The 13,014-nt window shown below is 33.6% G+C and overlaps 1 protein-coding gene across 1 annotated transcript; it reads left to right on the forward strand.

Moving 5' to 3' along the window:
* The first annotated feature begins 251 nt into the window (after positions 1–251).
* On the forward strand, positions 252–11,917 carry LOC134280613 (gelsolin-like protein 2). Its single transcript, XM_062763056.1, has 5 exons — positions 252–333; positions 10,565–10,653; positions 11,119–11,197; positions 11,365–11,460; positions 11,746–11,917. The coding sequence occupies exons 2-5, from the start codon at positions 10,619–10,621 to the stop codon at positions 11,839–11,841; spliced, it is 306 nt and encodes a 101-aa protein (XP_062619040.1). The 5' UTR covers positions 252–333; positions 10,565–10,618; the 3' UTR covers positions 11,842–11,917.
* The last annotated feature ends 1,097 nt before the right edge of the window (positions 11,918–13,014 follow it).

Here is a 13,014-nt window from a genome sequence, read left to right on the forward strand (position 1 = left end):
GCTGAGACTAACACAGAAAGCAGTGAAATTCACAGTGTTCTTTCTGATGTTATCAGGAAAATGGACGAAATTGGTCGTTTGGATGTCTTTTGTGCATTAATGAAAAACATCAGAACATGGCAACATTGCACTCGACTTGTTGCTTGATATCAGCAAGTTCTATAAACAAAGGACGGTTTATTATACATGAGATAAAGTGATGAGTCACTGTCATTTGACAATCATATGTTCACACCGCATCACTGGGCAATGCAGTATTTGATTGCCCTGAAAGACGAGCGCAGAGGGAAGGCCAAGTCAGAAGTTCTTGAGGAAGAGGGGTTGTATAAGAGTGTAAGTAAATGTAGATATACAACTTATTTCTGTTCTATAAATAACTCTGTAGTACGTGTCATTGTGCAGGCCATGCAGTACATACTTAAATTAAAAGACGAGCGGAACGGGAAAGCTCGTTCAGAAGTTCTGGATGACGGGTTGTTATCAAAGGACGTGAGTATGGAGAGAAATATCCGGGGGATTGTATCGCTAGTTCACACCCGGGAGGCTTGTATAGTGGTGTAGTGGCTCAGCACTAAGTAATTAACATACTAACATGTGTTTATTTCATTTATGTTTTATTTATCATGTTTACAATTTTACAATTTGCACTTGTTAATTTTTCATACTAATAAGAGTGTATTTGTATCCAATTTATTATTTATTTATATACCAGGTAGTTTATTTATTACTCCAGGGTTCTCCATGAGCTGTTTTACTGTGTTGCTCCCGACACAGTAAAATTTTCTCCGACACAGTAACGATTCAGATTTAATGCTTGCGACACAGTAAAAGTTTTGCCGACACAGTAAGATCTGTGATAATTAGAAAATCTAAACATAAATTCTCTTTAACTAAGTGAGATTTTAATCAAACAATCCTACCGTCTTTCAATTCTAAACTGTGGTGCACTTAATTACTAGGGCTTCACCTTGCATAATCAATTATCCCCTAGACCCTCGCCGGACTTCACGCATGAAGGAACAAAGATAAATACCCTGGTAATATGTTTTCACACTTCCAAGTAACGGTTGTTAATTGGTAGTTACATTAAAATAGATTGATTTTTTTTTATATTTAAATGTGTCTTTTCTAAAGAATGACGGCTCTACAGTAGGATAATGTTAGTACTGTATGTGAATCATAAAATCGTACCGAAGTCATTTCATGTAAATGATTAAAATTTTCAACATGTTCGAATAAGGAACTCTTAAAAGTAATTAACTGTGCTGAAGTTTCTTTTTTGTGTAATTCGGTTATACGATCTAGAAAACTGACTAATACTCACGGCAAATTTACTCTAAAAATGTAGAGTACTTCGACTGTATCGACCAGAATTTCCTCTGCTTTTCATCAATAGGCTATGTACATGTACGACCATACCATTTGTGTGCATGTATTCTTTTGTTATTATAATGAATCAGTTTCAGTTGCGAATTTGATGGCGAAAATACCGCGAAATTTTAGTGCTTCGCGTAAACTCTGCAACACAGTAAGATTTTAAATGATGGAGAACCCTGTTACTCTATTTATCCCACTACTTGATTACTGTAGATTCCTTATTTTTCGAGAGTACTTATTATTGCGAATGAGCTCTTGAACGGTAAATCGCGAGAAAAACAAATCGCAAATGGACGGTTCATCAAAAGATTTTACATAGATTTTAGCATCAGAAATGTTAAGGGGAGTAATTTTATTTCACATGTGGTGCTTCTCGCGAAGTTACGCGATAATTTATTCCACGCCACAGAATTTACATTATAACCCCAGGACAGGTTGTAATGCATGTTATGACTTTACATGTAGGAAAAGCGGCTGTTGGAAAAGCGACTGTAGGAAAGCGGCTGACCGTAGTATATACTACGGTCATCAAAACATGTCGGCCGAGGTCACCGGTTAGAAATTTTCAGTCAAGATTTTAAACATTTGCTAGGTTATCTGTGTTAATTCTTGCAAAATATAAATGTACGCTAATGAGAACTTGCTATAGGTTAGTATAACTTACTTGAATTTAAAGAAATAAATCGGTAGTAGGACCTCAAAGTTTTTGCCAATGATGACCGTAACAAAATTTTAAGATGACCGTTATATAGATTGTTCCCAATGAAGTAGGATGACCGTAATATATAAATATAATCTAATGTGGTTTCATTTCTGTTGTAGAGACAGACATATCACGTTATTTTTGTGTTAAGGTTTCGTCAAATGTCCAAAATTTATTTTTACAATAGCCCCAAAACTATCTGAGGTATAAAGTTAAAAGTTTTACATTTTATAAACTTTTCATTGATTAACATATAGAAAGTATTACCTGATAAAAAAACACTTGTTATAATATTAATTGAGAAAAATTCGTCTTAAAAATGTATATATTTTCAAAAAATACACCTAATTAATTCCGTGATCTTAGTGAAAACCATCATTGCAGAAACAAAATATGTTTATCAATGAAGGGCAAGTTGGACTTGGATATAGCCTCTGGAAAGTTGTTTTCCCTGTGTATTTTGTTCAAATGTTAAGACTTGAAAGTGAAAGTACATTGCAAATAGCAGATTCTATTGGGGTCTTGACTTTAAACTTGTCATGCTTTCAATAACAGCCTTTCAGAGACCATTCACGCCCAACCTGCCCTTCAATGATAAACATATATTATTTTTACAATGTTGATTTTCACAACAAGAACAGAAATAACCAGGTGCATTTTTTTTTTTAAATATGCACATTTTCTGATACAATTTTTCTCAAAAAATATCTTTTAAAAAATAGTTGTTATCAAGTGATACTTTCTATCTATTAATCAATGATATATTTATACGCTGTAAAAGTTTTGACTTTATACCACACATAGTTTTGGAGCTATTGTAAAAACAATTTTTTAGACATGTTGGTCAACATGACAAAGATGTTCATGTTATTTTGAACCATAGCTATGGCACGCCAAATTCACAAAATGAGCTAAGCATAGTTTCACTGTCAATAAACTAAATTTATCGGTTGTAAACAAAAGTTTACGGACTGTAAACTATAGTCAACAGCGTTAATCTATATTTTACATCTGTAAACCATAATTAACGCGATTATCTATGTTTCACAACCGTAATCTATACTTAACACCGAAAACAATCATTTGCAATTACAAAACATGGATTACCTGATCAATACAGTTTCAGGATTTGTAATCAATGGTTTACAAGTCTTAATTATAGTTAACGATCTGATAAATAAAGTTTCACGATTTGTGAGACTATGATTAACAATTCTTACCTATAGTTTACGATTGTAAATTTCATATGGCTTTCAAACGTGAATCTATGTTTTCCATTAAAATCTAATGTAAAACACTTTATTAAAGACAGATAAACTTAGATTACTATTCGTAAACTATAGTTACTTAACAACCGTTAAATATAGTTTTACACATGAAAACTATAGTTCATGGTTTGTAAACTATGGTTTACAGTCGTAAAACCTCGTTTATCAACTGTGAAACTATATTTGGCTCAATTTTGTGAATTTGACGTGCCACACACTTAACAAAACTTTTAAGTATTCACTTTTATCAATATATTTATTTTAAAACTATTTATAGAATGGTATGATATTTTCAAATTATTGCACAAATGAGTATTCTGAACAACTGTAGAAAGAAAATAAAGTATTACCGATGAAAAACAAGGTTCCGTGACGAAGCTTACAGGCAATAAACAAATTTGTACTTTGCGTGTTTTGTGTAATTTGCATCTTTTTATGACCATTATCAAATTGAAAAAACTTTGGCAAAATAACCATTGAGATAGAAGGTAGTGTCGTTGGAATGTTAATATCTTGACCATCTTTGCACAACATTTTACTCACTTTTATTTTGATGCTTTATTATGTCGTCCCGAACGAAGTCGGTGACAACATATTGCGACTGTACACAATTTTTTGTTGTCCAGGTTGTTTTTCGAAGATGGCTGGGACAATCTTTCTGAAACTTTTCTCAAAGGACGATCACTGCTAGTAGCTGTGCCATATGGTCCTTTAGTTTAAAAATGGCTACCCGTGCCATGGAAACCTAAAAATTGTCATGTGACGAATTTTGTCCGCAAGGGTACTCTCTAAGCCTTTGAATATTCGTCATGAAACCATTTTTTTTATTTTAGTGAATTTTAATTGTAGTTGTGCGATTCACATATAAAATTTTCAAATAATCGATTATTGCCATGGAGACTAGAGGAAGGTGAAAATTCTTTAACTTTGATGTTTAAATCATAGAACTGAAAGGACTTATAAAAATTGATGGTTTTCCAATCTTACCTAATGGGTACTGTTATAGTGATACAAAAAATGAAAGTCTTGTCCGAAATTATCAATAGTTGCCATGGAAATAGGGGAACAGTTCGGGGCTACATACGCTATTGCAAGCAATAGTAAACTCTCTAGATGTACTTGATATTACTTTTAAAAATTAACAAACCGTATCAAAACCCACTTAAGCACATATTTCTATATGTTGTGTGTCGTTTTTCATCGATCACCAAAATAACACAATTTGAAAGTTTTTGACAAATTCAACCAAACCGGAATTGACCTTGATCTTCGTCTGAGGACAAACTTTCGCATCGCTCCAGGGTTAAAGGTTGGTAAATTGTCCAGAAACAATCTTCAGAACATGAAAACAAACAATTTCAATCGTACGAAAATGTTAAAAAAAAAAATCCGTGCTCGTGACAGTATAAATTCAGTCCAAGTACTCAGTAGTCTGAATCGGTGCACTCCCGTGCTTCACTCTCCAGAATATTAGCTACAAGGTATCTGTGTGATACACGGTCAAATACCCGGATCTGAATCCCATAGAACATTATTAGGATTTTATGATAAAAATCAAAGCCCTGCCTTTCCACACAATTTCGTCTGTTTGGAAAGAACTATACAGTAGGTGTGGCAGCAGATGGGTCAATCTCCTATTCAGGGATACATGGTTTCCAACAGTAAAAATTGTCTTGAAGTAATTTATAGAGCGAGTGGTGGTTATACTCCATATACAATGTAGATTTTTTGTGTGAATTTTTCATTTTGAGGGTACATCATTTCCTTGAAACTTTGCTTAAAATTCTGACGAGATACTTACATGAGATTTATGCAACATTGAACTTAATTATGCATCATCAACCAAGAATTAAAGAAATCATTTATTGTTTGCATTTGTTCTTTAAAACTTCAAAAAATGTAAGGTGAAAACTTAGAAGTTTTGTTCAGTGTACAAAGCATATTCAGAAACTGAAAAAAACTATACATAAATCTATTCACTTTCCTTTATACTGAGAGTATATACTTATCTGGACTTAAAGAAAAAAAATCAGTTATGAATATACAGTGTGTATAAATGTTGAGAGTAAAAAAAATGAAGTTCATGAAAGTAAACGTCAGCAGCAATGTGATTTTGACAAGATGCTGAGACTAACACAGAAAGCAGTGAAATTCACAGTGTTCTTTCTGATGTTATCAGGAAAATGGACGAAATTGGTCGTTTGGATGTCTTTTGTGCATTAATGAAAAACATCAGAACATGGCAACATTGCACTCGACCTGTTGCTTGATATCGGCAAGTTCTATAAACAAAGGACGGTTTATTATACATGAGATGTAGTGATGAGTCACTGTCATTTTGGGTAACAGTTGCAATTAAAACTGTTTGAAGGGCGATGTTTGTCTTTTTTCAGAGGAGGACTAGGACTTATAATGTAGTGATGGTCGCAATATCAATATTATTCCTAAAGAATGCAAAATAAACTTAATAGTCGCAATTATTAATATTATCATTTTATATGTATAATGTATATAATATTGTATAATAAAAAAGAAAAAAATAAAATAAGGTCGAAGAAAAGTGTTACTTTTTTTCAAGATTTTTATTAATACTTTGTTTAACATTCTAAATTAAGCGTGGCTTCTCTTATCGATAAGTGCTAAATCAATCATATTTAAAACGTTTCAGTTCTTTTTTTATGACCTCCATACTAATACCTTGTATTTCCATTAGTGTACTCTTCAGAATTAGAGGCGCGTTTGGTCGTCTGACTGGGACAGAATGGCGTTGCGGATAATACAAATCATGCAAGTCTCAATCTACTTTTGAATGTTAAGTCCATTTGTCATTATAACTAAAGAATAGAAGAACTAAAAGACATATGTAAGAAAGCGAAAACCCTAACTTTATCGTCCATTAATAAAAATACACGACATTTCCGAGGTATGTGTATTGTCTGTAAATGTACCATTACGATAAATAGATACATACGATCACCAATAGATGCAAATTCATATCCTTGTCATCTCTGCTCTTGATTTAAATAAAGTTCACAACAATTAAATATTTCATATGCATTTTGTTAGGATTTGTTCATCGACGTTCAACATGTTGTTTACATGTTTATGTTACGTATGTCCCAGAAATCCCGCGAGATTTGTACATTCCCTGACTTTTTCACAAAAGAGCGCATTAAGAACTATAACTTTTAACTAGTGGAAATAGAACGTATTAGTATATAGATTTTGTATAATGTAATCTGTATTGAACTTCTAGTACTGATATTGAATAAGATATTTTCGTCTCAATTGATTTTGTACATATACTACGGTCATCTCTATAATTATATTACGGTCGTCATCTACTTTGTCGAGTGTTGTTATTACGGTCATCATTGTCAAAATCTTTGAGGTCCTACTACAGCTTTATTTCTTTAAATTCAAGTAAGTAACAATAACTAATAGTAAGTTCTCATTAGTGTTCATTTAAATTTTGCAAGAATTGACACAAATAAACTGACAAATGTTTAAAATCTTGACTAAAAAATTCTAAGCGGTGACCTCGGCCGACATGTTTTGATGACCGTAGTATATACTACGGTCAGCCGCTTTCCTACAGTGATGTATAGCCTAAAGCTTACGTAGGATGCTTTATTTATAAAGGGAATTTTTAAATTGATGTTTGACCATGATGAGATCAAAAAATTGTTTTGAAATTCCAAATATATAAAAGGATATAGGAAAAATCTTCATATTAAGCATAAACATATCTAATAATGACTGTTAGTCAGCATACATGCCTATCAATGTTGATTCAAGCTTGCTAAAAATTTGCCAATTTGGAATCCAAAAGGCAAATTAATGAGTTTGTTTTTCAAAAAGAAGAAAATATACAATCCAACACAAAGTGGGTCCAATTTTTTTTTATCAGGTTAGAATTCTGAATAAAAACTCTTTTATTTTTTGGGACAAACCTTATGAATACAGTTTGTATACATTTTATGGACTTAACATTTAATACAGAAAAGGAAATAAAAAATAAATTATAAACTTGGGCCTTGTGAGATACTGCCATTGTGATACTGAGTTGATTATTAAACAATGTATGTCTTTCCCATAATATTTAAATTATTTTAGCATGGAAATATTGCTGCATTAGTAATATAGTAGAATGCTTTTTGTTCTTTGAAAATGTCCATATATTGCAAATCCTTACATTTAGAGTAAAATATGCTTACAGCAAAGTTCCAGGGAAACCAAACAATTGTTATAAAAGTATGAAGTTCATGTGTTAAGTAAACAATGCATTTGAAGACCATTGGGAATAAGAAATCACTATGTTGCAAGTGTCAACTGTTACCATATTGTAGTCACTCTTTAGTTTAATGAAGGATATGGAGATAATGAACAAAATTCAATATCAAAGTCCAAAAAACAATACAAAGCATGAGTAGAGCAAACAAGGGCCTCTAAAACATCAGAGGTGGGATCAGTTGCCATGGAGGAGTATATAATATAATGTATGGATTCTGAAGTACATGTATCCTTTCAAGAGGAGATTATGCTCTAACATGACATTTTCATTTTGTTTCCATGTATACAGTTATAAAACAAATCACAAAATTGATCAGCAAGATAAAAACAAAATTGTGTCTAATCAATTAATTTTGAAAAAGGAGCATGGAGGCATTATCTAAAATTTTTTGGTACACTGGACTGTTTTTAATATCATTACATGACAAGTACAAGTAGCTCTTAGAGGAAAATCCTTTTACAGCACAAGTTTTTAGGTCACCTGAGTAAACTCAGATGACCTATTGCTATCTGTTTTCGTCCGTCGTCGTGCGTCGTGCGTTGTGCGTTAACATTTGAACATTTTAAGCTTCTTCTCTGCAACTACTCAACCAATTTCAACCAAATTTGGCACAAAGCATCTATGGGTGAAGGGGAACAAAAATTGTGAATTTCATGATCTCTTCACCTCTGGGGCCTGAGGGGTGGGGCCAAAACCACTAAAATTAATGCAATCTTTAAAAATCTTCTTCTTTACTCCTGGACATCAAGCAGTCAAACTGTTTGCATGATTGTAATCAGCATTGAGTCTTCTAGCAAAATTGTGACATTCATGGCCCTGGGGTCAGGGGTTCTAGTGCTAGGGCGGGGCTAAATAAGTATATAGTGAAAATGCATTATTTCTTTGAAAATCTTCTTCTCTGCTCCTGGTCATTAAATAAACTAACTAAGCACATAGTTATGATGAGCAAGAGTGCCTCTACCAAAATTGTGAATTTTATGGCCCCAGGGTCAGGGGTTCTGGTGTTGGGGGGGGGGCTCTATTGATTATATAGTGAAAATACATGAATTCTTTGAAAGTCTTCTTCTCTACTCCTGGGTATTAATTAAACTATCGAAGTGCATATTTATAATGAGCAAGAGAGCCTCTTCCAAAATTGTGAATTTTAAAGCCCCAGGTCAGGGGTTCTTGTGTTAGGGGGGGGGGCTGTATTGATTATAGAGTAAAAATACATGAATTCTTTGAAAATCTTCTTCTCTGCTCCCGGTTATTCAATAGATTTAGTAGGTGCATAGTTATGATGAGTAAGAGTTCCTTTACCAAAATTGTGATTTTTAGGACCTCAAGGTCAGGGATTCTGGTGTGTGTGTGGGGGGGGGGGGGCTCTATTGATTATATAGTGAAAATACATGAATTCTTTGAAAATCTTCTTCTTTGCTCCTAGATATTAAATAAACTATTGAAGTGCATAGTTATAATGAGCAAGAGTGCCTCTACCAAAATTGTGAATTTTACAGCCCCAGGGTCAGAGGTTCGTGTGTTCAGGGGGGGGGGGGGGGCTATTGATTATATAGTGAAAATACATGAATTCTTTGAAAATCTTCTTCTTTGCTTCTAGGTAATAAATAAACTAACTAAGTGCATAGTTATAATGAGCATGAGTGCCTCTGCCGAAATTGTGAATTTTAGGACCTCAGGGTCAGGAGTTCTTGTGTTGGGGGGGGGGGCTCTATTGATTATGTAGTGAAAATCTTCTCTGCTCCTAGGTATTAAATAAACTAACTAAATATATAGTTATAATGAGCAAGAGTGCCTCTACCACAATTGTGAATTTTTGGGCCCTAGGGTCAGGGTTCTGGTGTTAGGGGGGGGGGGGGCTCTATTGATTATAGTGAAATACATAAAATCTTTGAAAATTTTCTTCTCTGCTCCTGGGTTTTAAGCAGTTGAATTACCTATATAGTTACGAACAAGGACCGTTAGCTTCCAGAATTGTGAATTTCAAGGACCCAGGGTCAGGGGTACCATAGAGGGGGTGGGGGTGGGGGGGGGGCTGTACTTATAGACTGAAAATGAATGAATTGTTTGAATTCTGCTCCTTAGTATTAATCAAATATTTTTGAAAAATAAGGATACCTTTTCAAATATTGGGCAATGTGTGGATCTAGGCCTAAGGGTCAGGAGTTCATGTGTAGTAGGGGCATTACTGATTATTGCTGAATATGAATAATTAGTTGAAATGTATTTTTTGTTCCTCTGCCTTGTCTATGGGTATTAAGTAACCAAACTAAGCAACTGCTAAGTGTTTAGTTATGATGATCAATGATGCCTCTTTCAAAATTGTGAATGCCATAGCATCTGGCTTAAAACATGAATCAAATTCAATCACTGGAAAGTTGTTGCATAATGCTCAGGTGACCTATAAGGCCCATGGGCCTCCTGTACCATGCCCTTATCCCTTTTACAGCACGAGTTTTACCACGCCTTTATCCCTTTTACAGCACGAGTTTTACCATGCCCTTTTCCCTTTTCGAGGACGAGTTTTACCATTCCCTTATCCCTTTTCCAGCACAAGTTTTACCACGCCTTTATCCCTTTTACAGCATGATTTTTACTATGCCCTTATCCCTTTTACAGCACGAGTTTTACCATGCCCTTATCCCTTTTACAGCACGAGTTTTACCATGCCCTTATCCCTTTTACAGCACGAGTTTTACCATGCCTTTATCCCTTTTACAGCATGAGTTTTACCATGCCCCTATCCCTTTTACAGCACGAGTTTTACCATGCCTTTATCCCTTTTACAACACGAGTTTTACCATGCCTTTATCCCTTTTACAGCATGAGTTTTATCATGCCTTTATCCCTTTTACAGCACGAGTTTTACCATGCCCTTATCCCATTTACAGCACGAGTTTTACCATGCCCCTATCCCTTTTACAGCACGAGTTTTACAATGCCCTGACGGAAGATGATGTTCCAGATGAAGCAGAGAACATGAAGCCGAAAGATTTGACAGTGGAACTCTTCAGGTTGGCTAAGGGGCATATAGTGTATTGGGGCACAAATAAACAAACACAATCACATATTTTCTCAAAGACAAAGTCTAAGATTCTGAAATGACTGACTTGATGTAAAGGTTGAAAATATTCATCAAATAAATGTATTAGGAATTCAGAATGTTTCATTTTTTCTATTTTTCTTGAAAACCTCTGGAGGTAGACAAATGACAATTAAGTCTCCACATGAAAGACATGCACACATCTAGAAATAAATTATGCATGTCTTTGAAGTAGGTTTTCCTGTTACCTTCTAAGTTTTACTTTTTTCTGTATTAAAAATGTTTTTTATTGTTTGAATGGAATATTATTTACTTCAAGAACTTTATAAGATAGGGGCTTCTGAAAAAGACGTTGAAATAAAATAAAAGCCACTTGCTTCATCATTTAAATTTACACCTTGTTTCATCAAAGTATGACAACATTTTGTTTCCATAGATTGTCTGATGCCTCGGGAAATCTGACATTTAAAGTAGAGAAGAGTGGGTCAGTATCCACGTCTGATTTGGATAGCAAGGTGAGTGAACGCTGAAGACTGCTGTTTAAAATAATTTCCACTGGGAATTTGACATCAAAAATCGAGACTTTCAGATCTGTCTTAAGTCACACTTGCTTAAAACTCACCATAGTTTGGATGAGTACAACAATGAAATAAATATATTTCTGTTGACTTATTAACATTAGGATGTGTTTGTTGTCGACACCAAGAAAGCTGTCTTCGTCTGGATTGGATTGGAAACCTCTGTAGCTGAAAGAAAGAATGCAATGACTTATGCCCATGTAAGTAGAACTGTATTATTAATAGTGATAAAAGAAAGAATGCAATGACTTATGCCCATGTAAGCAGAACTGTATTATCAGTAGATATAAATTATACATCTTGATTTACACCAGAACACACAAACTTTTATTAATTAATTTTACAGTGTATTTTTATCAAATTTGTACGTTTTTCCTTTAAGCAAAACTAGATCTTACATGTTGTTATGTTTATGGTCATAACCTTGAAAGTTCATTCATCAGATCTTGAGGATTAATAAAGTTACACCATGTCTGAATTTTCAGAAATATCTACAGAAAACTGACCATCCACTTCTGAGCGTCACATGCTTGTCTGAGGGAAAACATGACAGACAGATCAGGATGGCTCTCAGCGCCTAGTTACCCGAGGACAAAGGCCAAGGCTTATCTAATCCATTGATTAATATTTGACACCGAGAGATGACAGTTTCTGATTTGAAAGTGTAGGTTTTAGCAATACATAGTTTTCTATCCAATGAGATGGATTTCTTATCCAAAGATATAGCTATAATTGAGATTTAGCAATATGTATAGTATTATTATGTATGGATTTATGTTCAGGGGAAAATTACCACCGATTGTTGGAAAAAGTCATCTTTGTTTCTCTTTATCACTTATCTTTTTTTCACTTTATATGCTTAATTTATATATTTTTCATATATACATGTACATACAATTATCAATGTTACTTATATAAAGGGTAGATTATATGGGTTTTGGGGTTTATGATTATTTTTGGAATTCTTTTTCATTCCTTTCTTTTTTTTCTAGTTTTATAGTGCTATTTTCTTGTGCAATAATGCAGCATATTGCAGATCATCCTTATATAGAAATAAAAGTTATAACATTCAATGTATTTATATTTATTGAAGCAGTGCACATGTTGTGAATAGGACATTGATATACAAAGAGAGAGCTCTGCTAAGAACTTTCATGTGACAGTGTAGGGAGAACTGTAGAAATATGTTTTAATATGTTTTTATCAGTGTGACTTTCCCATTATGAAAATAATGTGCAATGTTACAACGCAAAATGTAATAACAACGCGAAATGTAATAAACCTGGATTATTACATTTTGCGTTATTACATTTCGCGTCGATATTAACGCAGAATGTAATAACGCAAAATGTAACACCACATTTTGGAGAATTATTACATTTCTCGTTATTACATTTTGCGTCGAGTTCAACGCAAAATGTAATAACGAAAAATGTAATAACACAATTTTTTTAATATAACATTTTGCGTTGTTACATTTTGCGTCGAGTTTAAGCAAAAGGCAGGAACGCAAAATGTAAAAACGTTTTTTTTCGTCGGCCAGATAGAGTACAATTTTCAATAGCGTAGTGGCTGATGAAAAGAAAATAAAAAAAAAATAGTTCAATTTCTTACAATATATGATTTTTTTAAAATATATTGATTAAATAAATTACATGTATTCTAAATCATTCTAAATCCGTTTAATAAATGCATTCATATAAAATGTGTGGCAAATTAGAAACAAGCATCTGTGGGCAAGGTTGTTTGGGGTA

The sequence above is a fragment of the Saccostrea cucullata genome, unplaced genomic scaffold (assembly GCF_032062105.1).
Source record: "Saccostrea cucullata isolate Sc308-1 unplaced genomic scaffold, CSIRO_AGI_Scuc_v1 ctg6396, whole genome shotgun sequence".
Classification (NCBI taxonomy): Eukaryota; Metazoa; Mollusca; class Bivalvia; order Ostreida; family Ostreidae; genus Saccostrea; species Saccostrea cuccullata.

What these genes read in the sequence shown, in the direction of transcription:
- LOC134280613 (XM_062763056.1), top strand. Translation starts at nt 10,619, where the DNA reads ATGAAGCCGAAAGATTTGACAGTGGAACTCTTCAG. An exon ending in TTGACAGTGGAACTCTTCAG is followed by an intron (nt 10,654 to 11,118) that starts GTTGGCTAAGGG and finishes TTGTTTCCATAG; the next exon opens with ATTGTCTGATGCCTCGGGAA. An exon ending in CGTCTGATTTGGATAGCAAG is followed by an intron (nt 11,198 to 11,364) that starts GTGAGTGAACGC and finishes TATTAACATTAG; the next exon opens with GATGTGTTTGTTGTCGACAC.